Here is a 24,791-nt window from a genome sequence, read left to right as displayed (position 1 = left end):
CAGAAGGGGGGGGGGGGTTACTTTAGTTGAAAAGAAGTGAGGTAAAATGGCAAATAAATAATTTAACTCTAGAAAAGGAAATACTTTACTGTTATTTTATGAGATTTTCAAAGTTCACTTGAAAGCGTTGGAGACGGGGCCCGAGATATCCACCATAGACAAACGAGTTTGCCTGAACTAATTTGATCTTACAATACCCATTTGCACCTCAAGGTGGCATCATGAGTCACTCCAGCATTTGGTTTGTTCTTAGAACTCCAAAAAAAAAAAAAGACTACGAAAATTCGTGGCAACCACAGTGTCAATGAAAATCTTTGATGATGATTCACCACAGCTCCTCAACATGCCTTTGACTTCGATTGCTTTCTTGTTTTGAGCTTAATATGCAGCATTTTATACTTCCTTGTCTCCCACATTTCCAGCAAGTGAAGTGATCTGTCCAACATTCATCCGGGGTAACAAATGGTTGGCACCTGTTTGTTGAAACTGTCAAAGAAACATGCCAGATGAGATCCAGGGTTGGAAGCTGGAAACATCATTACATTGGCCGTTTTGCTGTTTAAATCAGGTTTCCAGTCGAGATGACGATATCTCTCTCCACGCAGTCAACTGAAGGAACTGTACTGGAGCTTTTCATCACTTTTCACTATCTTTAAAGATTAATAATGATGGATGTTGCGGAATGTATTTGTTTTAAGCCATATCTCATTTAGTATGAGCCAATATTGGCTTTTAAAGTAGCATATCTGGTTGCATTTATAGATACTGTAAGTCTTTCTGAGTAAATGTGGTCATGTTGGAACATATAAAAAACAGGCTTGTAACAAAGTATGAGGAGGATTATGATATTACATTTAAAAAAGAGAGATTTTCTGCCATCTGTACAGATGTAGATCTAATAGTGACTATTATTATACATTCCTACAAGCACAACACTGACAAAAAGAAACCAATGTTTATTATATAAGAATTCTTGAGACTTCAGATTATATCAATAACTCTTGTCATTTACGGTTTCAATGCAAGGTTTCAAAGCCTAACATTAATTTATAATACTAGAAGCTGCAAAATCTATAAATACAGGAAGACTGACTGATGTAGCCAAGAAAAAATTCTGACTGTGCAATGTAGCGGTGTTCTGTGGAATTTCCCCCTGGGATTAATGATGTATTTCTATTTCAATATCTTTTGAAGTATCCCAGACCTCTATGTTGTATGTCAAAGCAGAAAGACATAATTCCCTTTAGTGTATGTATCACAAATTATATTTCAATACTTAACAAGATCACATGTTCACTCAATATCATGTGGCACGATTGAGCAACAGTACTTGTTGCTCAATAGTATTGCATGGCAATTCACACTGTGCATTTGAGCGATGAAAGCTGTCAATTCAGTGGTGTGCAATAAATGTAAAAGTATTACATTACATTAAATATGCTTGAATACGTCAAGCTGTTATATAGAAAGCCATTGCATTAAAGTTGGCTGTGTTATTCTGTCTAGAATGTAATGAGCTTGACGAAAGACAGCCAGTGATCAGAACAGGAACGTCTGTGTTGAAAAAGGTTTCTGTATCCTGGCTTGTGCTCTGTTTGTCCACTCTGAGGAGTCGTCATGGGAGTACGTACGGTATCACACAAAGCGTTCAGCAGTGTAGCAGATAATGAGAAAAGAGTCTCGTCTGCCAAGTCTCATGCCTTTGATGAGTGACGCAAAGCAGCCAGGCCTTTCGGTCGTGTTCAAGCCCCTGTGTTTCTGCGGAGTGAGGGGGTGGCCTTCAAACTACCATCCTCAGCCATAATCTTTTTTTAAGCAAGCGTCGGACACATTGTGGAGCTGTGCAAAGTGTGTGCATACGTGTGTGCTTTGTCAGGAACAGGATAACACCTCGCACATTAACAATGGATGAAATCTGAGCCGTGGGGCTTCGGGGAGAGGCGTCTGATGAGAGGCGAACGCCATTTTCTGTCAGTCCTCGCTATTCACACCACTATTATCGAGTCAGGCTTGTTTTGAAAGTACTCCCAAAGATCATAACCAAGTACTGTGAGTGTTTCGCAGTGACACATTCGGCATATTTTGCTTTTATGGGTCTAAAGTTCTCCAAACGAATTAACCTATTCATGCTTTTTGCATTAAGTGTCTGTACTTCTTTACGTCTTGATGGTTTGTAGCTATAGTGTTTAGTCTGTCCTCTGTCCAGCTCTGAGATTTGTTTGTTTTTGAGTTGTTGGTTTCCAAATACACCATCCTTAAATGTGCTACTGCTTACTCTCCTCTTGTTTGGTATGGACATGGATGGGCTTGTTCGGAAAATACTCAAGAGATTTCTCTATGTCAGGGGTGTCCAAGCTCGGTGCTGGAGGGCCGGCATCCTGCAGGGTTTAACTCTCTCCTAGTTGCAGCACACCTGATTGCAATGAAGGGCTTGTTATTGGGCTTTTTCACGACCTTAGTGATGACATCATCATTAAGTTCAGGTACGCTGAAGCAGGAAGAGAACTAAAACATGTGGGACACTGGCCCCCCAGGACCGAGTTTGGACATCCCCGCTCTTTGTAAATGGGGGGAAACCGCAACTTTACTGAAACGTTGCCACTGTGCATGTGCATCACAACTATAGTAAATAGGAATAGATGGACAATAACAACAATGTTTGCCTCCAGAGTGTCATGACTCTGAGGCCATATTCTGTTGGGACTTGGTAGTTTTATAGTTGAGAGTCACGGTAATAACAATCCAACCTGGTCTTCTATCCATACAAATGTCTGTGTACTCGCCCTTGTTGATTGATGTTTATAGCATATTGTTCTCTGCACGCATGTGTGCGCGATTTCATTACATAAACAAATGACAGAACCCACTCAGCATTTCTTTCATCTGTGTAAACATTGTTGTCTAAACACGAAACCTATCAGAGGTGAAAATGCGAAAATGATGCGTTTTCACTTGAAATGTTTCCGTGTAAATGGGGCCTTAAACTAGGGCCATGCAAAATATTGCAAAATCAACAATTAATGTAAAACAAAAGACTAAGTGAAATCCAATGGCGAGAAAAGTGCATTCAATTCACAAAAACGTGTGATTAAGTCATTGAAACATTTGGCATGTGACCACTACACTGCCAACTTCTTGGCAGCCTTTTGCATTTCGAACATTTCAGATGGAGGGGTCATCAGGAAGACACGGCTAAATCCCTCTGAGCTCTCCTGTGCAAATGAAATTGGTCATGCTTTTCGCGAGTACAACACAACACGTAACGTGACACCCTCTCACTGCGTTCAAGCTGATGAGAGTTCCTGTGCTTTGCAAACCTAATTCCGAGCTCTCCCTTCATCCCTGACTCCTCCTGCACGTACATATGAGGAAGAAACTAGTCATCGTCGGTGGGTTTAGGGGCCCCACTGATGTGTAAGAGCTGAGGTCGCAATGGTGAGTAAGGGCTGAGCAACCAAGTGAGCACAAACCCCAGGGCTTTCAGTCGAATATTCCTTTTATGGGGTCACTGTGTGTGAAGACTGCAGCGGGGAAGAGTTGCTGGAGCTGTGACTAAGGCGGCAACGGAGCTGTTGGCAGGCAACGCTGCGAAACAGCGGTTAGACCTGCACAAAAAGGAGTCCGTCAGCAGCTGGGCTAAAAATAAGAAGTCCGCAGGCACAAAGGGCGGCCTCAAAGAGCGCCTATCTCCTTTTGTCTGCATGAAGCGAGGACCTCAGTCAATGAGAGTTATCTGTCCTCTCTCTGTGTGTGTGTGTGTGTGTGTGTGTGTGTGTGTGTGTGTGTGTGTAGGAAGGTGCTCCGACCTGGGGCCGAACCATCTCCCCTCACCGGGAAAGCTTAAACCAACAGGGGATTCCCGTATCGCAGCTGCTGTCCTCTCGCTGGAATGATGTGTGAAATGTGTGGGTTTTATTGCTCGTGGTGGTTGTTGGTTTGTTTTCCTTGTTTGTTTGTTTGTTTCTTTCTTTCTTTCTCTCACTTCCCCTCTTCTGCTCTTCCAGGCATGGTTCAGTGATGGCTGGTGGGAAGAAGGGAGGGTTGGAGAAGGGTTTGGAGGAGGTTTGGGGGGGGGGGGGTTGAGCATTGAGTTAGCAGCAACGTGTTCACCGCCCACTCCCTCTCCCAGCCTTCCTCTCAGGCTTCCTGTGGGATTGAAGAGGAGTATGACTTTAACAGGGAAGGAGAAAGAGGGGGTGGGGGGTTGGGGGGGGTGGGGGGGTTGTCTTGGCTCTAAAAGGCTTCAATAAGGAGAATGTCTGGATGTTAAAGAGGAAGTGGGTTGAGTGTGGAACAGTCCAGAGGAATGGTGGGTACATTATTGGAATTTAAATGGGAATTGGGGGGGGTGGGGGGGGGGGGGGGGGGTAGTGTTGTGGGGTTATTTGGTGACTTTACAGAGCAGTAATGGACTTTGCAACAGTTCACGGAGGGGAATTTTTCTGATTAAAATTGTTGCTCGATTATTCTCTTGGACTCGTCACATGCATGTGCACACTGTGGCTCAGGAGTGAAAAGGAGCGCAGCTGTGTTTGACTAACTCCTCCTCTAGGTGCCCAGAATTTTATGGCCCTTTCAGTGCATCCTCTGTTTTTTTTTTCTCTTGTGTATTGCACATGCATAAAAGAGGGGAAAATGCTTGAATGGTTACTAACATGGATGAAGTGAAAGAGCTTCCTGTGAGTCAGTAACCACATCATGAAAGAATACTTTCTTATTAATGGATGTTCACTTTATCCTGCAGAATAAAATATGCAAGTACTGCAAGCTGTTCATCACAGATTGCCTTTTCAAACTATGATTTTTGTGAATTAATTGCACTTTTCTTTAATCTTTAAAGCTCATTTGAAATTTTCAAAGCATGAAAGCACGGCGCATGAAATGGCAATTCATCACAGTTTAGTCAGTTTCTTACAATCTGTGTAACGTGCAAAGTGATATTACGATATGATATTTATGATAATATATTTCTGATCCATAATGTTCCAAACTATATCAATATTTTAATCAACTGATGCATCCATCCAGTCTTGAAAAGCAACATTGTGCCTTCTTAACATCAGTTCAAGAAGAGAGTTGAAATCACAATGTCGACAGCGAGAGAGGATAGTGTAAACAGTGGCCCAGATTTTTGCAACTACTACTTTAGTGAGCTGCTAAACATTTGACAGAGCTGGATATACATGCCAATCCGTCGTATGTTAAATATTATGTAATTGATCCCCTTAAAGCTCATGGGAATTGATTAGATGAGCTGATCTTAATAATTTTTCTGTTTGACATGCAACTGCTCACAGCCCATTTTATTTATTATAGATGGTGGCTTAGTACATATTATTAAAATTACTGACTTTTGTAACTGTGTTTTAAGGAAGGGAGCAGGGTTTGTTTTTTTCCCTCTCTCCTTGATTCTGTTTCCATCGTCTGTATGGGTGTCAGCTTTTTAAAGCCTTCACAGCCCCTAAATGAGGCGTTATAGTGAACTGCCATACCGTCCGAGGGCTGCTGATCACAGTATGCAGCAGTGTGAGTATACATGCTGTTTTCCTGTGTTTGTACAGAACCTAAATCCACGGTTTCCTCACGCCGAGGTGCAGAGTAAACACCACGCTGGGTCCGGCTGCAGGTATCTGAAGTGTCTCACTGACTACTGGAGAGCACTCATCAGGAGCACAGAATAAACATCAGCCTGCTTTGGTCTTTTTTGGTCACTTTGACTCGATTTTCAACGGCCCGGACTCCAGAAAGTGTGCTGAGATTGGGGCAGGGCCTGCGAGTTAGTCACTCAGCTGCTGGTCGTGTAATGTGTTCAATCAGATGCTTCTGTATGGTTTTTTTTGGGTTGCGTTCCATGTTTTGTCCTTTTTGTTTGCCTCAAAATAAAGGTCATCCATGATCATTCGTCAAGCGCGAGGCTTTACACCCCCCCTTTTCCACAGTTTGACCCGTCGCCGACTGCTCTGTCATCTACTTCTTGCTCGGCTAAACCACAAACCACTTTTGGCTCCTTTTTTTTTTCAGTTTTTTTTTCTCGCTTTCTCATTTCAATTCCAGCATGTTTTCTTCTCCAATAGTACATTAAGTTTGATTTAGGTCTTGTGTCCTCCTCCTCCTCCTCCTCCTCCTCCTTCTATGGAGGTGACATCTGGTCCGGCATCGCAGGGAGGCGATCTGAATCGACCCTGTGCACAGATCGACTTCCTGACATGTCAGAGGGGCTTGTGCTGTTGCATTCACTAGGGACAAGGAGGAAAAATGTGTGAGTGTGTATGCCCCGATATGTAGTGGTGGTGGTGGTGGTGGGGAGTATCCTCCAGTCCTCAAAGGCCCCTCTTTTTTTTTTTTTTTTTTTTTTTTGAGGCCCCAAGATATTTTCCCAAAGGGATTGATGCATCTCCCACGCAAAGGAAGATTGCACTTCCCCTGAACAGAGAGCAGGATATAGGGATTTGTTTTTTCTCCTGAAGCTGTGGCTATGAAATGTGGCTGTGTTTTACAAACTGAAGATTAAGCCACTATTAGTACTAGGTAGTTTTGTGGCGTTTTCATGGTGTCATGTGGATGCAGCGATTTCCTGCATCAATGCCATGTGATTGGGAAAGTGTTTAAGAACAACGGGGAGGAAAACAAAGATCCTTTTGGCTGGTGTGGACACGGCTTTAAATTCAATACATGGTAAAGGGAGAACCTCTGGTCAGCGAACACACAGGGCGCTCCACAAGTGCGGTTAACGTCCCACTATGAAGAGCAGTACTTGGGTGCAGCTCTGTTTGCTTGTGCAGGAGCACAACAGCAAGGGTAAATGGCTTAAATCAATACACTGAGTAGACTCTGGATTTCACTTATTTCTTTGATGAATAAAGGGAAAACAAACTATGTGAGAGTTGTGGGTACATGTGCTTCTCTAATCGAGTAACTTCATTGTCATAGTAGTAAATGATTAACATACCTCACCTGTTTGGAGCATTTTCACCACATCTTCTATTCACAGAGCTGCCTTGCAACATCTTCGCTTGGATGAGTTTGGAGTTTAATTCGATTTTATTTTATTTTATTTTATTTTATTTTATTTATTTATTTTTTTAAATACTTTACAGTCATTCCAATTTGCTGTTATAGAGAAAATAGAAAAGCCCAACATATCCACATGAGCAAGCAGGTGTGTTTGCGACTGTGGAAAGGAAATATTTTATTTCTAAGGCGCCAAATGCAACACAGTCATTTCAAGGCTCTTTTACAGAAAACAACCAACATTTCCACACAAGTAAGCAGGGGAGGCTATGAAAAGGAAAAACCCTTAACAGGAAGAAACCTGCAAAACCTCTCAGATATGGAGACTTTCTGCAGAACCGGACTCAGATGGAGAGTTTTATGTGGTCCCGGTTGGGGTAAGGAGATAAAAGGACGAAAGCAGAAAGGACAGAAGTTCATATTATTGACAAGGATTCAAACCCTGGGTCAGGTAAGGGGTAGGGATTCTCATCCAAAGATTGTGTATTGAACATGTCTACCAACCATCTCAACTAGACGTTGTATTGATATTAAATTAATTTAAAGCTCTTCCTTGTGAGGCATTTCGGTGTTTTCACAATGCTGCTGCGGAAACATGAACATTTTCTAATACGAAAACTCAAAAAACAATGCATTTTAACTTAAAATGTGAAGTGAGGCCTTACTCACCCTGTATTATCAGTTTTCGCCACGTTCGATGACACACACGCACGCACACACACACACACACTGTTGTTGCACTTCTTATCGTAAAAGATGCTGCATGCAGTTTGTGCTATCAAATGCAGCCATTGTTTCTCTAAACTGGGCCCACCACCACGGGATTATTTTTCCTCCTGATTTCTTCTTGATGACATTTGCTCTCTCGTCTTCCAGAATCTCTGCCAGCTATAAGATATGAAGATAATATATGAGCTAAATGTACTGAAATAATCACGGAAGTGGGCCTCCACCCCCACACCCCCATTCATTCATCCATTCATTCAGAGCTGGATGATTTATGCTTCCTTGAAAACTGAAGGTTGGGAACTTGAAACTCCCTGACGTTAAGTCCAGGCCAATAAAAGCAGATTGTTTTATCTCATATCACCACCCTCCCTTTATATACAAAGACTTTAAGGGGTTTAAACATGATTGAAGTCTGAATAAACACATTCATTTCTTCATTGATTTGTGATTGGGAGTTTTCCATAATGCTGTTGTCTTAGCAGAGAGAAATAAACAAGGTCTGTTGTTGTGTGTTACTCGTTCACACGAGTCAAGTATTGGTTTTCACGTAATGTGATTATAAGACTGTGGACACGGCGTAATTGAATTGCAGGTAGTGAATGAGAGGAAGGAAATGTGGCTGTTTTCTGTAGAAATTTATGGAAAGATGATGGATTTTAATGTATGACATAAAGCTCGCTGTGCCAAAGGAAACCATTAGACGAGGCTCGAGGAGTTATTGTCCCTGGGAAGTTTGCTTTCCGTTTTATGAACTTCTTCTACTTCCCAAAGACTGAAAAAGTTTCATCCAAATGGCCAAATGAGACCTCAGAATGTGGATTTATGGCAGGCTTGGACTTTTTTCCCTTTAGCGAGCAGCGGTACCTTATTGTGCATTTCATCTGGCCACGTTTAACGGATGCGTTTCAAATATTTACTGACTTTAGTTTCATGCCGTGCAGGTTTTCTTTTTCATAAACTGTTACTAATGTTCAGAGGTTCTTGCCGGTCACAGCATGATAATAGAAAAGATGGACATGCCAACAGATTGGCAGGAATTGAAGCCAGTACAACACACAAGAAAATTCCACATTTGGAAACGTTTACAAGGGAATTTAAAGGTTTTTTTTAACTTACAGTATACATAAATCATTCATTCTATTAACAGATTCAGTGATAAAATAGAGTGATAAAACACTTGAATTGAGCTCCAAAAGTCTTTTGTATTTATTTCCACTCAGATCCCAGTCAACAGTTATTAAAGAAGGCTGATTTATCATTTATGAAGAAAGCTTTTTTGGTGGAAATTTTAAGTTGCGTGTTTGAATTGGCTCTATAAGAGATTATTGGGGCAAAAAAGGAAAAGAAAGAGAAAATTGATTCAAGAAGCAGCATTTTCATGCCAATTTTTCATTTTATTTTATATTTTTGAAGGAATGCCAGGGAGAGCTCATATTCATTTCAATCAATTAAAACCGTTTGCAAGAAATTTCAAGTGAAAATGCATCTTTTTGCATTTTGGGTTCAGAAAAAAATTCTGTTTCCATGGCAACGTTTTTGAAAACGATGTCCATCTATACAAAAATGGCAGAAATGCTGAAATCGATGGAGTTAATGTGCCAGGCCATGAGGTGGCTTTTTTTGGTCGTTTGTATAATGAAACCACACACAAATGCACGAAGAGAACAATCCTCTCGAAACATTAACAATGGCGAGTACATGGACATTCGAATGGACAGACGTTGAAATTAGATTATTACAGATGACTGTCGACTGTAAGACTACAAAGTCCCAGGAGAACATGCACTGGGAGTCATGACACTATGAAGGCTGCTGTTATTGTTATTGTAACTGAGCGTGTGCATAAATGCACAGGGGGGAAAAAATTACCAAATATTGTCACTTTCCCATTAAATGGTTAATGGTGGTGTTAGAATATTAAAATTCCCTACTAGCCATAAGGAATAAATTTGATACAGTACATGTATTGTGAGTAAATCCAACTTGGATCGGACTGGAAGGAAGAGCAGGTTGTATTTCTGAACCAGATCTCATAGCCTTAAGAAACGAATATCCAATTCCAGCTCTCGTCCCCAAATAAACACCAGGTAAACACCAAGCTTAGCTGGTTTACCGTGTCGTGTGTGTGGAGCGCCGGTCTTCCCGGGTTGGCAGTGTCACACGCCCCGTGCTCAGCGGTGGCGAGATACAGCAGACCTGCCACTCCCCGCTGCCAGTTACTTCCAGGACGCGTCGTGACGACAATACAGCTGGAGCCGGTGAAGCAATCAGCAATTAGTCTTTGTCACAGCATGGGTTGCGTCACTGAAAACCTCGCCCCCGACAGTAGCTTTCAGATTTGACTCAGGTTGTATGGGCAGACAGGGTTTCCAGTAATTTGCCCGTCTCGTAGCTCCAGTTTACCAGTTGTGGAAACCTCAGTGAGACATCTAGAGGGGGGGGGGACTTTTATGGGTTTGTGTGTTTTTACTCTCTGCTCTGACCTCTTTTCTCTTCGGCTGCAGCCTGAGGAGGAAGTGTCCATAAAGCCGGAGAATATCAGGTCATTTTACCACCTGCAGCAGAATTACGAAACCAACAACTGGACGGTGTTTAGTTTACTGTGGCTGCTTGAGCAATCAACAGCTTTTTTTTTTTTCTCAGTTTTTTTTTTTCTTTCCCCCTAAGCTTGGCAGTCAAAGTCTTCATTTAAAGGAAGTTTGAGTCACCTGCCTTGTTCGACCTTTTATTGCTCCTTACAACGATCGACCGACCAATCAGGCAGGATGGAGGCTTCATGTGTGCGTGGAGCAGATGCACATATTGGTGGGGATCGGGCGTTTTGTGCATGTGACTTATGATGTAATGATGAAATAATGAAGTGAAATATGAGCCGCCGTCAACAGGATCTGAGGCAGTAGGGCTCCATCTGATGGGCCAAATACGCTGATATAATACATGGAAACAAAATTCATTCGAGTTCAGTCAGTCTTTCGCTTTATATTGCAGATGTTGACATCACAAGAACAATAACATTTGTAATAACCACTGGTTTTCATTTTTGCCCCCAAATAACATGAATAACCTACCATGAGCTCATAGGTTCTGAGCATCTGATGTTCATTTGTGTGTGTATGCATATATGTATATGTATATGTATATGTATATGTATAATTGAATACTTGTTTTGAAAACAGATTATAATAATGATTTCCATGCTTCTGCCCCCCTGATCACTTTCTATAGCATTTCTCACCTTTCTTTACAAATCTACAACAACAATTAAATTAACCGCAACAATAATGCGTATTACCAAACCGTCACGCAGCGTACACAAGTCAGGCTCATTAACACTCACAGCTGCATGAAGCCACAACAACCTTTTGTTTGCTTTCGCAGTCTGAGTAATAATTCAGGAGGCTAATTGCGTCTCACGTGGCTCCTCTAATTAAAAGTGTCGGCTCGCCCGTGCCAGGCGGCATGACGCCGCCGGACGGCAGGGTTCATGTCGGGGAGATCCCTTCAGGGACGGACTAATGAGGAGGATCAGGAAGAGGAGGGGAGGGCTGCAGACAGCTGTTTGGGCCCGATTCTCCCTGATTGGGTTCCTCTCGCTGCTGGTGTAAGCGTGTGAAGTCAACGGGAGTGGAAGAGAGGGGGGAAAAAAACTGTCATCTGATGCAAGTGTGACCGACGGCCTTCGAACGAGACAGAGTCCTCATCACAGTCCATCCCTCTTCAATAATGATGCGAGACCGAGCACCTCCAGGGCTGAAAATAAATCGTTCCGCTATCTTCCTTTTGTGAGCTGACTTCATTTGTTTTTCTTCTTTTTCATTTCCAACACCAACATTAGGTTAAATACGTCCCCTTTATTACTTTGTTCTTTTCAACATCTGCGTGTTCAGTGCTGTGATTTTTAGCGATTCAGCAGAATTGCGAGCCGCTTCAAAGGTGGAATAACAAGAAGAGCAACATTTACAATAAACGAAAAAAACAACGATATGCAACAATACAGATGCAGCTTCTTTTTTTTTTTTTATTCCATTAATTTTTTTAAGCTGTTTTCCTGTAAGTAATCAGTAAAACTTATAGATATCTTGGATTTACTTCACAGTTACTGTAAGTGCCTGTTAACATGACAACTGTAGTCAAAAGTTTTTAAAAGAAAAACTGCACCCAAGGAGGAACTTTTCAAAAGTGCTCTGTCTCCATGGAAACGGGGGGGGGGGACTTTTCTAAAATGCTGCTGCATCCATAGCAAATAATTCTTCTGCACATATGCGTGTAGATGTACAATAACAATAATGACAGCCTCCAGAGTGGCATGACTCCCGGTCCATGTTCTACCGGGTCTTGGTAGTTTAATAGTTGAGTCATCCGGAGAAGTTATCCGAGTTCTTCACCCATACGACCATTTGATTGGCCATGTACTTGCCATTGTTAATGTTTCTCCCTGCCAAATGTTGCCCTGGCATGCTAATTAGATCGTTTTCAGTGTTTCTGCCATTTCCGTGAAAATAGACATTGGTATCAAAACGTAGTTTCTATTTCTTTAACTTGAAATTAATTTAATTGTTAAAAAAAACAAACTGCTTGAAACTCATGAAAGTAACTTTTCTATCATATTCTGATTTCATGAGCTGCACTTGTGAGTGTCGTCCTTCACTTCCTGTTCAAATAAAACTTTTTGTTTTACTTTATTTTATAACCCTTCACACAATGATTCATCACTCGTGGTGGACAATCAGATTACTTTAGTGGGACGCGGGCTTCCTTTGCAACCATGAAAGTGTGTGTGTGTGTGTGTGTGTGTGTGTGTGTGTGTGTGTGTGTGTGTGTGTGTGTGTGTGTGTGTGTGTGTGTGTGTGTGTGTGTGTGTGTGTGTGTGTGTGTGTGTGTGTGTGTGTGTGTGTGTGTGTGTGTGTGTGTGTGTGTGTGTGTGTGTGTGTGTGTGTGTGTGTGTGTGTGTGTGTACGCGCGCATGTGGAGGTGTGTCAACTTCGGCTTTCCGTCCAGTCAAGAGCAGACTTGTAGTGGAATTCGTCGCGACGGCTTCTCACAAGAAAAGGTGTTGATTTTCTGGAGTTGGAGCTCAAAAATGTGAAATAGGTTTGAGTGGTTCACAAAGCTGTCCTCCTCTTTCATTCCAGTCAGAACCTGTCAGACCAGGTTGGAACAAATGAACACATAAGAAAAGAGACCCTGTTTTTTTGCTTTGTTTTGGTTTTGTTTTGCAATGCATTCATGAGAAAAAGCTTCCTGTGTCTTTGACGGTGTTTCTCTTATGATGTTGTGTAACACGAAACATCCGCTCATAATCGTAGTGCTGTGAATCTCTTGATCTAGTCTCTCCAGGTTGTTTGTTTTGGGAACAGCAGCAACTTGTGATTTATGAGTTAAAAAAAATAACATAGAAATCCACACAATGTCCTCATAAGTGTCTTCTGTAGATATGGCATATCCACAAAAGTTGTAAAAGAAATAACAAGCCTTAGCCTGTCCAGGCTTGTAATACCACTTTCTATCACAAGATGGTGCATTTAGTCACTGATGTCTAGTTTACGCAACAACATTTCAAGTTAAAAGTACAAGTGCTGGCCGAGGAGGCAGAAAAAGGCAGCCTTTGGCTCTGGCTTAGGAGAAAATAACAACTCACCCCAACATCAGCCACACGGGTAACATTCATGAGCTGCAGGCAGTGACAGGAAGATGTCCCTGTCACAGTCTATTCCTTTTTAAATTGCTGTTTGTGGACTTTAATGTGGGAAATGGGGGAACATTTTCACCAAAAATCGGCTTTAGCCCGAGAACACAGACAGCTGGTGAGGAAGGTGAAGAAGTGGTGGTTTTAACTTGTGTGAGATTACACAAATAATTAAAATGATGCCTCAAGGGAACCTCGAGATATCTTTAAACCATATGCTGGATTTTAACATGCTGATTATTTGGCGTCGAGATAGAAAAAATAGACATGAAACTGCAGAGACCCGATAAACACATTCGATGTGGTAAAAAAAACTGCTCTGATTAAAGTTATTGTTACTGTCACTGGGAGATTTTTCGGACCTGGATGTTCACCAACAACAGCACTCATATTTGTCATTGAATCTGTGACAAACCACATTTTTCTCTGCGAAGCGTCACTTGGTCGCTGGGGTTGTTTTAACTTGCACACACAGCAGTGGAAAGACTGAGGCTTTTGCCAGTGTAAATACAGCCAGCATAGTTTGACTCATGAGCTCCGAGCTTTTGATTTCTATTGTTCGTGCAGCCCGGATCGGTTATATTTGCTTGAAAGGCGGCCAAGTCATGACTGCGCGCGGCGAATTCACGAAGAGAAGCAGACAAATAGTCATAAATGGAGACGCTGTAGGTTACATAAGCTGTGGATGTCTCTGTGTGATGGCGCTGCAGGCCTTTGGGTGAACACACTGCAACTGATCTGTAGCTTGTACATCATGCGTGAATCAAACTCAGATTGTTGGTTTTGTGTTTTTTACAGTATGCCAGGGCATCACCAACCACTTAAACCTTCTGGGGACCAGGGATGAACACTACCTGACCATGGTCAAGTCCTACAGCAACTGCACCATCGTGTTGGAGAACCTGGAGGTCACCTACATGGAGGAGCACCGGGACCTGTCCTTCCTCAAGGTAAACATGCAATCGGACTGCACACATACACAATCGCATAAAAGTGTGCAAAATACACAGTCGCCAGGAATTTTACGGTCTGGTAGAACTATTAATCTTCTTACAGCTAACTCGTGATTACAACTTTATGAAGAAATCTTGAATAATACACCAGCTGAAAGTTTGCAAGTGTTGACTCTTGTGTGACAAATGCATGTTGAAAGCTGTGAAATGCCACCAAGTTAAATCTTACCTAATTCTTATGTTGTGCTTCTCATTGGTTTTTATATTTTGATTTTGTAAATGTCATAAAATTTGAAGAAATGCATCACACATATAACCACAGTAACCGTGGACACATTGTGGATGTGTTTATCAACATTTGTAATTGCCTCATAAAATAGTGAGTAACTGTTTATAAGCTCTACGTAGTAAGGAGTAGTCCCGATTTTGAGCTGCAAATCAAGAAAATGGTGAAATATTGGTCAGTTTTTTTCTCCTCTTAATGTATTTATGAGATTTAAATGGCACATCATTATGTTAAATACTAAAACATTTGACCATTGAAATTCCTTCATAAAGCCATGAAACTGACATTGTATTCATAAGTAATGTCTTTTTATCTGTTTTTTTTTTTTTTTTTTCTCCCACCGACAGTCGATTGAAGAAGTGGGCGGCTACGTTCTCATCGCTCTCAACACGGCGTCGAGGATCTCTCTGGACAACCTGCGCATCATTCGGGGTCATTCCCTTATCGATGGGAAGTTTGCGCTTCATGTCATGGGCAATCACAACAAGAGCATCGGTCTGAGCACCAGGGAGGTTCTGCTGCCCAGCCTGACGGGTCAGTTGAACACCATCACGTACAAAAATGTGGATTTTGTGCAGTTTTATTGAAGTCGCCTCCTGTTTTCAGAGATTCTCAAAGGAGGCGTCAAGTTTGCAAACAACCAGTTGTGCAACGTCGAGACGATACAGTGGTACGACATCGTCAATGGCAACAGTAAGCCCAGCATGGAGCTTCCTATGGCGAGCAAGAACCGGCTGTGTGAGTGCTGCAGGGGGCGAAGAATGCCAAACCTCAGTGTTGAGCCTTTTTTTTTTTTATTTCAATGTTTCCTGTGACGTGTCCCAACAGGTAGAAAATGTGACTCGAGCTGCTTCAACGGCTCCTGCTGGGGACCGGGTCCTCAGAACTGTCAGACATGTGAGCTTTGATCACGGAACAATGGAAAACATTCCAAACGGTTGGGTGTTCTTTTAGCAGTTGAAATGAAAGTGAAGCTTTTTTTCTTTTTTTCTTTCTTCGTTGTTCTCTCCAGTAACGAAGCTGAACTGTGCACAGCAGTGCTCCAAGAGATGTAAAGGACCGTCACCCAGTGACTGCTGCAACGAGCACTGTGCTGCAGGCTGCACGGGACCCCGACCCACCGACTGCCTGGTGAGAGAGAGGCTGGCGGGGCACATTTTTCACAGATTCCCTGTGCTGTCTTGTTTTGGGGTTTTTTTTGGTTCAAAGCTTTTGAAAGTAACCTTAAATAATCACCTGGCTGTCATGAAATAACATATTTCATGCTGCAGAGCTGCATGCCAATTTCTGCCTGCCTGTATAGCTTTGTAATACCACAAGGGGTTGTGTAGTCAATGTGGCCTCACTGTAACACTATAGTCTTTGTACACTGAGATACATTTAAATTACTATCCATCTCAAAGGCTGCATTTGCACCGTCAGTGTAATGTGACCATTTCTGATTATTTGTTCTTCTGTGGCACAGATAAATGTGCTTTTGAACAACATAAGCAGGAAAAAGATGCATTCATTCTGATATTTTGAGATTGGATAGAGGCGTCAGTCATATGTGGAAATAAATCCATGATATGATATCAGATGTGAGCCCATGTGACCGTCCTTCAACCAGACTGATTGGACTGCCTTAACATTGAGTCTCTAACGTCATCAAATCCAGCACAGTGATCAGTTTAAGACGTCACATGACTTCTCAGTCTTTGAAGAGAGCAGGAAATATATGCGTCATCTGCATAAGATGCAATATGGCCCCCCTTTCTCCTTCTCTGCCTAAAAATCCTGGCAGTGTTTGCCGAACCTGCCAGGCGCGGCGACATCAGCATCTGACATGTGTCATCGTCCAGCGCTTACTTCAGAAGTATGGTGAACACTACAAGTGCGCATGCGTGATGTTTGTGACGTTCTCGGCAAGTCTTATCACATGAATCTCGATATGATGTATGATAACATACATGTAACCGCACGGTCAAAACTAGAGCGGGCACTTGGTAGAGCGCATGTCTTCGCCAGCAGGCGGCCAATGACAGCTGCAGCCCTCCAGTGCATCTCCATGGCAACAGATCAGCGATTCATTCTGAAACGATTGATGACAAATGATCCCTAAAGATTTCATGCAATTTGCGCAAAAATCAGATTCAGGCAGCAAATTTGATCTGTGCAGCAAGACCTGGAGTGTAAATGTGACCAAAAAGACTCACAGTTGAGTCTTTTTGGTTCAGATTAGATTAGACTAGATCAGATGAGATTAGATCTAATATTTGTTAATCCCATATGGGGAAATTCCTTATCAGAGCAGTAGTTTGACATTGCAAAAAATAGTTAGACAGTGTATTTGCACACAGAAACCTCATATTGAGCCATCCAAGCCGTGCTAAACTCAACATATCTTCAAGAAGACTTCTGTACAGTATTCTTTATTCTCAGAACAGCTCGCTGCATAACTTACTGCATTTTATACCCTTCGCCTTTTTTTATCAAATCTGCATGAGAACCCTTCAGTAAGAAAAACAAAGCCGTCACTCAGCAGCATCTGTTTTTCCCGTCACAAATCTTGTTGTTGCTTTCAGTCCCGGAGACGTGTGGCTTATGATTGATTGTTCGCCATCAGCATCTGCTCCTCCCCTCCCTCCCTCTCCGCGCAGCTCGGGAGGACCGAGGCCGCGGCCAGAGACGGAGGAATGCAGTGTTATCGTTAGCGCCGGGCTCTGTTTTGGTGGCGGTGTGCCTGATGACTGCTGTTTGTGCTTTGCAGGCCTGCCGGGACTTCCAGGATGACGGGGTGTGTAAGGACTCCTGCCCGGGCCTCATGCGCTACGACCCCAACCTGCACCAGCTGGTCACTAACCCGCACGGGAAGTACAACTTCGGGGCCACGTGTGTGAAAAGCTGCCCACGTAAGAGCAGACAAACTTATTTTTTTGAACTTGAAACCCATCAGATTGTGACTCTGAACACGTGCCCCGAGTGTCCTTGGAGGCCGTTACATATCCAGTGGTTACACTTTGTCCGAGTTTAATGATAAACTGTATAAACTGGGGGAGAAAATGATTGAGTTTCAGGGTGGGTTAATGCGAAAACTGTTCTGCCGACACTGTTTAGTCTGAACTGTGTGGCCTACTTCTGTATGTCGAAATCTGACCGAGCTGAAGGAGACAATTACTTAGACCAGGTGTGTCAAACTCATTTTGGTTTCACACAAAATGACAATTTCATCTTGAGTGGTCCAGACTGGTAAACCATAATAGCCTTTGAATTTAAACTTTAAAGTTTTTCTTTGTTGTGACACAGGTGATGAAAATGTCAGTATTCTTCTCAAGCAATTGCAAACAGAAATGACTTCAATCTCACCATAAAACCAAAATACAATGAAACGTCCATAAAAACTTCTTCTATAGTTGTTTATATGATATTTTTACAGTCACCTCGCTAGTTTGATAGCAAGGTACGTACAGTAGCTGTCATGGCAGTATCAGTGATATCTCTCCTCTGGTCTCAGTGTTGTGTTGTGTTGCTCTGAGGAATCTTTTTTTGTTTTTAAGTCAATGATTTCTTTGAAATGTCTATATTTTTCTTAGTGGTTTGGCTGGATGGCAGCCTGTTGCTGGCCTTTTTTAACCCACAAGCCTGAAGTCTGACACCCTGGCTTACTCTTAAGTAGCCGTGAATAGAATAGAATAGAATAGAATCTGTGTAGCCTAGTCTATCTTAATCTAATCTGATCTATATGTCCAGCACTGCTGGAATTCACTTATTTGTGAGTTTTAAAGTGACCAAATACATCCAAAGAGTTAAAACCATGCAGGTGAACATTTAGAGTGTTTTCTCTCTTTGGTATTTTTTGTGTTTTCACATGATGACAACACGGCATGCTTTGTTGGTATCCCAGATAATTATGTGGTGACCGATCACGGAGCGTGCGTCCGGACGTGCAGTGGGGACACTTACGAAGTGGACGAAGGGGGAATCAGGAAGTGTGCCAAGTGTGACGGACTGTGTCCAAAAGGTGGGAGGTTCAAAACCGTGCATTCATGATGCATTTCACACCATTACCTTTCCTATAATCGTTCTTTCCTTTTTAAATCTGTAATTTTGCAGTGTGTAGCGGGCTTGGAACTGGACACCTGACTCACACCTTGTCCATCAATGCCACAAACATCGACTCCTTTAAAAACTGCACCGTAATCAATGGCAACATTGCCATTATTCACACATCCATTCATGGGTGAGTATAACTCATTGATTCTTGTTAAAGTTGATTTTGGTGGAGCTTTGTATTCATCCACAAACAGCACAAAGAGCACATGTTGAACTTATTCCAGAAGATTAGTAAATAAACATTTTTATCTCTTCTTGGATCAGATTTTAACCAGACATCACTGAGCGCCATTTGTTTTCCTCTTATCACACGAGTGTCTGCAGTTTCCACCAGCAGCACTGTTGATTCAGCTTTTCATTCATCAATGTTTCTTTGACTTTTGTTTGTTTAATCGTGAAATAATGAAGCTGAATAACATCCATTGTCGACACAGTCTTCATGCTTCATGTATTCATATTAATGCAGAGTGTACGGAATTGGGGCAGTTTAGTCAGTCTTTTGCAACATGTATATTGCAAATTGTGATCCTGCTGTGACGATGAATTTGGGATGTATAATGCAATGATGTGGTGTGCTTCCCTTCGTCGTAACTCTTTTTTGCACACTTTGTTTATTGGGTTTTTTTTCCCAAGAGATACAATGACACATAATGTATAATCTAATCCACTATCATACACTAAATTGCATAAATGGAATATTTATGCATTAATGATATTCTCATTAATGATATTAACTCTTCTGTTAACTCCCATGCTGAATCTTCCCAACTTTTTTGAAATCTGATGCAAACATCATATTCTAAATAGTGCAATTACTTAATTGGGTACTTTATTACTTGTAGGGATCCCTTCACCCAAACACCCAAGATGGATCCGGCCCAGCTTGACGTGTTCAAGACGGTGAAGGAAATTTCTGGTAAGTGCTGAGTTAAACCTGAGTAATGCATGACACATTAATCGCACACCGAAGGATTTCACAATTAAGAAAGCGGTCGTTGCTGCAGGATACCTGTTGATCCAGACGTGGCCGGAGAGCATGAGCTCACTCAGCCCCTTTGAGAATCTGGAGATCATTCGAGGCCGGACCAAGCGGTACGCTCCTCGTAAAGACCCCCTGAAGTTTCATAGCAACTCCAACATGAGGAACAAATCTGTTTTCTTAATAGCTTCATGCTTTTCAAGGGCCTTGTTAAAAATCCTTCTCTTGTCTCCCCGTAGGGGAAGCCGCAGCGTGGCCATCGCCCAGCTGGATATCAACTTCCTCGGCCTTCGTTCGCTCCAAGAAATCAGCGACGGAGATGTGATCCTCCTGAACAACCATAACCTCTGTTACACCAGCGGAAGCAGCTGGAAGAGGGTCTTTAGGTCGGAGAGCCAAAGTGCCACTTTAAGTGACAACGCCAATGCTGCTGCGTGCGGTAAATTCAGGACACACGACAAAGTGACCAAAGCGTTGTTTGACAAAGGTTTTGCGTTTACACAGTAATGCAAAAACAACAGCAAATGTTTTGAAAACCATGTCTGTTTACATGGAAATGAAAGAAACGCTGAGAACTCTGTGGTTGGCATGTAGAGCCACGACTTGGCGCTGCTTGTCACACACATGCGCTCATAGAGCAATACAATTAAAACATTAACAATAGCGATTGCACTGACATTCATATTTATGAACAGTATAAAACAATATACCATTATACAATGTCATATTTGTGATCTGTGTGTGTCGTTTTGGGTTCCAGCTCTGAGGAACAACACCTGTGACAGGAAGTGCACGGCGGACGGCTGCTGGGGCCCGGGTCCGGACATGTGCTTGGCCTGCCGTGACTTCAGCCGTGACGGGAACTGCGTTGACTCCTGCAACATCCTGGAGGGGTGAGGGAGGAGCGCCAGATCTCTGCTCGCTACACTTCACTCCATCTTTATTTTGCACAAGTGTTTCTTGTGAGCCAAAGACCACAGTGTCGAAGGCACATTCTCTCCTATTTGTTTATCTTTGGAGATCTCTGTCAAACATTGCACCTCCACATGCTTACAATTTAACTCCCGGCATCAAGGCTTTCGCTTCAAATGTAACTGTTTGATTTGAGGCATGCCAGCAGTGAGTGCCTGCCAGCTTAGTTATTGTGGCTTTTCTATTTATTTATCTATTTTTTTTTTTTGTCTTGCAGAGATCCGCGGGAGACGGTCATGAATAAAACCTGCGTGGAGTGTCACCCCGAGTGTCAGCGGATCAACGGCACGGCGACCTGCAGCGCGCCCGTACGTCTGTCACAAACGAAACACTGAAAGACGTGTTGAACTTTTAGTAATGCCAATTTCTCGGCGTTGGGTGGCAGTGGCGAGTCACTGTTGCATCCAGTCTGTCCTGAATCACTGAAGCAAGGCAGAAGAAACCAAAAGTTTCACCTGAAATACATTTTAGAGGCGCAGTGTCGGATCACAACAAAATCCAAATAACTGACACATAAGGCTCGTTTACACAACATTTTCGAGTGAAAACGGGAGACTTTTGTTCCGTTTTGGGTGTTTGTTTGCGCAGCAATGGTGCTTAACTTTGTGAAAACGCTCTGACTCCGTCTCCATGGAAACGGGGAATAACGTAGCTTTTCTGACACACTGCTCTTGCACATGCAGGATTCAATTGAAGTAAATAGTTCTTCTGCACAATCGCAAAAAGTATGCATTTTCACTTGAAACATTGTCGTGTAAATGACAAAATTGCTAGTTTTTAGTGGGGGTTTTTTGGACTGAATATTGAAAAAAGTGTTATTTTATGTTACTATTGGTACATTTCACACTTTCATGAAACTTGAGGTTTAAATTTTTGTTCTCAACTGTATTTCAAATAGTTCCTTATACGACTACATCTGTTTTATGATGTGCAAAAGTAGACTTTTTTTTTTGTAATAGTGACATCAATACATGAATATTTGTCAACCACAGCCTTTATTTCATTCATCAAGCAAAATGTAGCTCAAAGTGCAATGATGCTCACAAAATCCAATCATTACAATGCAATAAGTCACGACAAAGGCTTTCGGAAGCTTTAGCAACATTGAAAAAACTTTTAGCATATTCTGTGTCTTTATCCGAGTCTCACTCGTGGAGATTATTCTGTTTAATCTCCAACTGAAAGCAGCACACTTACATTCACCGAGTCCTTCCACCTGAGGCTCACGCCAGATTTTAAACTCCCCAAAAACAAGCACGGTACCCTGTAAATAGAATATTATTCATGAATGCTAATCCTATTTTCGTGTGTCAGTCAGCCACAATCAATGAGCAACGCGGGTAAACATTGACACAGCATGTAATTAGCTCCAGAAGTGCAGGAGCTGCTGATTTCTCCATCCACAGCAATGCTAATAAACCTTAATGCCGCGGAGCCGCCAGGCGTGCTGAGCTTCGAATGAAGGGTGTGACTGCACAGCCCGGTTGTATAACTGTCTTCTTGTCATCAGCTCCTCTATGATGGGAAACATGGGACACTGTTATTGAAAAGAGAAGCAGAGTTTGAGAAAAATGCTGATTTATTTGAGATGATAAATCACCGGTTATGGAAGCAAAAAGGTTCACAGAAGTATGGAGCATTATTATTTTTGAGGATCTCTTTTTTTTTTTTTTTCACGTTCAGGGTTCTGGAAACTGTACCAAGTGCGCCAACTTCCAAGACGGACTGTTCTGCGTGTCCCGCTGTCCACAAGGCGTGCCAGGAGAGGGCGACACACTGGTGTGGAAATACGCAGATGACAAGAGAGTGTGCCAGCTCTGCCACAGAAACTGCACTCAGGGGTAAGACTTTGATCACACACATTTTTATATATTAAAGAAAGAAGTAATTGCAACATCCCAGTATAGATCCAAAGACACCACAAAAGCCACTTGCAGCTAAAGAAAGGCAAAATCTTTTCTGCTTTTCTCTTATTTTCTTCTGTTCATTCGTAACATCAATATTTCCTCTTCGATAGACTCATTTTTTATTTTCCTTCCTTTTGCGTAATGCTGACGGAGTGTGTTGATCATGACATGCACAGTTCTGTAGTAATTAATTACAACCAGGAAATACTGCATACAACCAAATAAACCTGACTGACAACATGAAGCAGTTGTGTAGCACGTCAGGAAGCCGAAAAACAGAGAGCTACGATCTTTAGACTCTTACTCAACCCTGGATTACTTATATTTTGTACTGAACCACTGCGAAACCCGTCGTCTGTGAACGCAGTTTATCTCTGCATGCAAAAATACTACAAAGTATTAAAAGCACTCAGAAACAAGATGCAGAAATGCTGTCGAGCTCTGAACATGAAGGTCAAGTAGGAATATGTCCTTTTCTGCGGTCCAGATCACATCTGTTCCAGGGAAACGCGTATTTAGACGTCAAACCCCATTTTGCTTGTATTACTGCAGAGTCCAGGTGTTAAACAGGCCCGTCTGCCATCCATACTTGAAACCTACTAACAGCAACCAACACAATATGAATGTAATGCTGAGGTACAGTTCGGTGATAGACGGGTCCTGGCCTGTCTTTTTTGAACCGTGATGCTTTGCATCAAAATCTCCACCCCAACATCTGGTATCGGTCTGAACCATAGGTGTCAAACACGTCTTCGTTCAGAGGCAAAATTCGGCCCGGTTTTCATCTCGAGTGGGCCAAACCGGTGAAATAGTGCCATGATGAGAGCAATCAGAGATTTCTGACATCCGCCAAGAAAATGACACAGATTCCAACATCCATGTCAACCGCCTTTATTCGTTTATGTGGTTTCGTGATCACGGGATTTTATTTCACAATCTGAAAGAACAGACCATAAGACAATATATTGTGAAATTAAAATGTTCTCTTATTCTGATCGGGATCACCACCAAAATTTAACAGGTTCTCGATGAAGATGCATGAGTACCAATTTTCACGGAGATCCACACATTACTGTTTGAAATATCTTGGTAACAGACAGACAGACAAATAAACGCAGGTGATTATGTAACCTCATTGGCGGAGGTAATAACCTTTTTAATTTAAACTGTAAAGTTTTTGTTGAATCGGCCGGATTGGAGCCTATTGCTGGCCTGGTTTTGGCCCACGGGCCTGATGTTTGACACCCCCGGTCTAAACAATCCCATGCTGTTATTCACTTTCTGCTCCGCGTCTCATCTTTTGTTGACTCTGCTTCTTCGTGCTTCCAGGTGTGTTGGACCTGGCCTCGGAGGCTGCCACATTAAAGCGTGAGTTACCGACAATGACCACTGCGGAGTTTCTCAAATATCTCCTTGCTGATCTGAGTCAGGAAGTCTGTTTTCTCCATTCCGTTTGCTCTGTGTGTTTTTTCAGGCCGCCAGGTCTCTCCATGATCGCGGCCGGCGTTGTGGGCGGGCTTCTGGCTGTTCTCATCACGGGCCTGTCCGTCTTCGTGCTGCTGCGCAGGCGACACATCAAGAGGAAGAGGACCATGAGGCGCCTGCTGCAGGAGAAAGAGGTGAGCTGGGGTTGGCTCCAGCGTCCTGCGACCCTGAACAGGATTAAGCATTATAAAAGATGGATGGAACAAATCTGTATCTGTAGGAGCAGCAACACTTTACTGTTTACCCACATTTGCAATTCAGACTTAAGTGATTTGTCACTTTCTGTATTTAAGCAAACTATAATTCTGTCATCAACCTCCACATGATATGTTGGGGGGGGGGGGGGGGGAGGACAGACCATCCTTGCATGTGTTGTAAGAAGACTTTGCTTCCTTTCACAGTTGGTTGAGCCTCTCACTCCCAGCGGAGAGGCGCCAAACCAGGCTCTGCTGCGCATCCTCAAAGAGCCCGAATTCAAGAAAATCAAGGTGCTCGGCTCGGGAGCCTTCGGCACAGTTTACAAGGTAATGGAGTTTGTGTCATGGAGTTAAAAATCCCTTTTCCAGCCGCAGAGCTGAAGCTTTGCAGCTCCACCCGGCTCTGGTCTCACTCATCTGCATCTGTTGTTCATTTTCCAATTAAAAGTGACTTTTTTTTTAAAACTTAACACTCATGCATGACTGACTCCACT

The 24,791-nt window shown here is 42.6% G+C and overlaps 1 protein-coding gene across 1 annotated transcript in view; it reads left to right on the top strand.

The window, feature by feature from the left end:
• The window catches only part of egfra (epidermal growth factor receptor a (erythroblastic leukemia viral (v-erb-b) oncogene homolog, avian)), a 54,703-nt gene that overhangs the window by 14,629 nt on the left and 15,283 nt on the right, over window positions 1-24,791 (top strand). The window contains exons 2-18 of the mRNA XM_080503357.1: window positions 14,225-14,376; window positions 15,013-15,199; window positions 15,272-15,403; window positions 15,494-15,562; window positions 15,678-15,796; window positions 17,415-17,556; window positions 18,549-18,665; window positions 18,758-18,884; window positions 19,600-19,673; window positions 19,762-19,849; window positions 19,976-20,175; window positions 20,497-20,629; window positions 20,926-21,016; window positions 22,392-22,549; window positions 23,945-23,983; window positions 24,090-24,234; window positions 24,502-24,624. Of these exons, the coding sequence (XP_080359483.1) occupies window positions 14,225-14,376; window positions 15,013-15,199; window positions 15,272-15,403; window positions 15,494-15,562; window positions 15,678-15,796; window positions 17,415-17,556; window positions 18,549-18,665; window positions 18,758-18,884; window positions 19,600-19,673; window positions 19,762-19,849; window positions 19,976-20,175; window positions 20,497-20,629; window positions 20,926-21,016; window positions 22,392-22,549; window positions 23,945-23,983; window positions 24,090-24,234; window positions 24,502-24,624 (2,096 nt within the window). The remainder of the gene's footprint in view (window positions 1-14,224; window positions 14,377-15,012; window positions 15,200-15,271; window positions 15,404-15,493; window positions 15,563-15,677; window positions 15,797-17,414; window positions 17,557-18,548; window positions 18,666-18,757; window positions 18,885-19,599; window positions 19,674-19,761; window positions 19,850-19,975; window positions 20,176-20,496; window positions 20,630-20,925; window positions 21,017-22,391; window positions 22,550-23,944; window positions 23,984-24,089; window positions 24,235-24,501; window positions 24,625-24,791) is intronic.

The sequence above is a fragment of the Blennius ocellaris genome (genome assembly GCF_963422515.1).
Source record: "Blennius ocellaris genome assembly, chromosome: 10".
Taxonomy (NCBI): domain Eukaryota; kingdom Metazoa; phylum Chordata; class Actinopteri; order Blenniiformes; family Blenniidae; genus Blennius; species Blennius ocellaris.
This window is presented reverse-complemented; position numbering and strand designations above follow the sequence as displayed.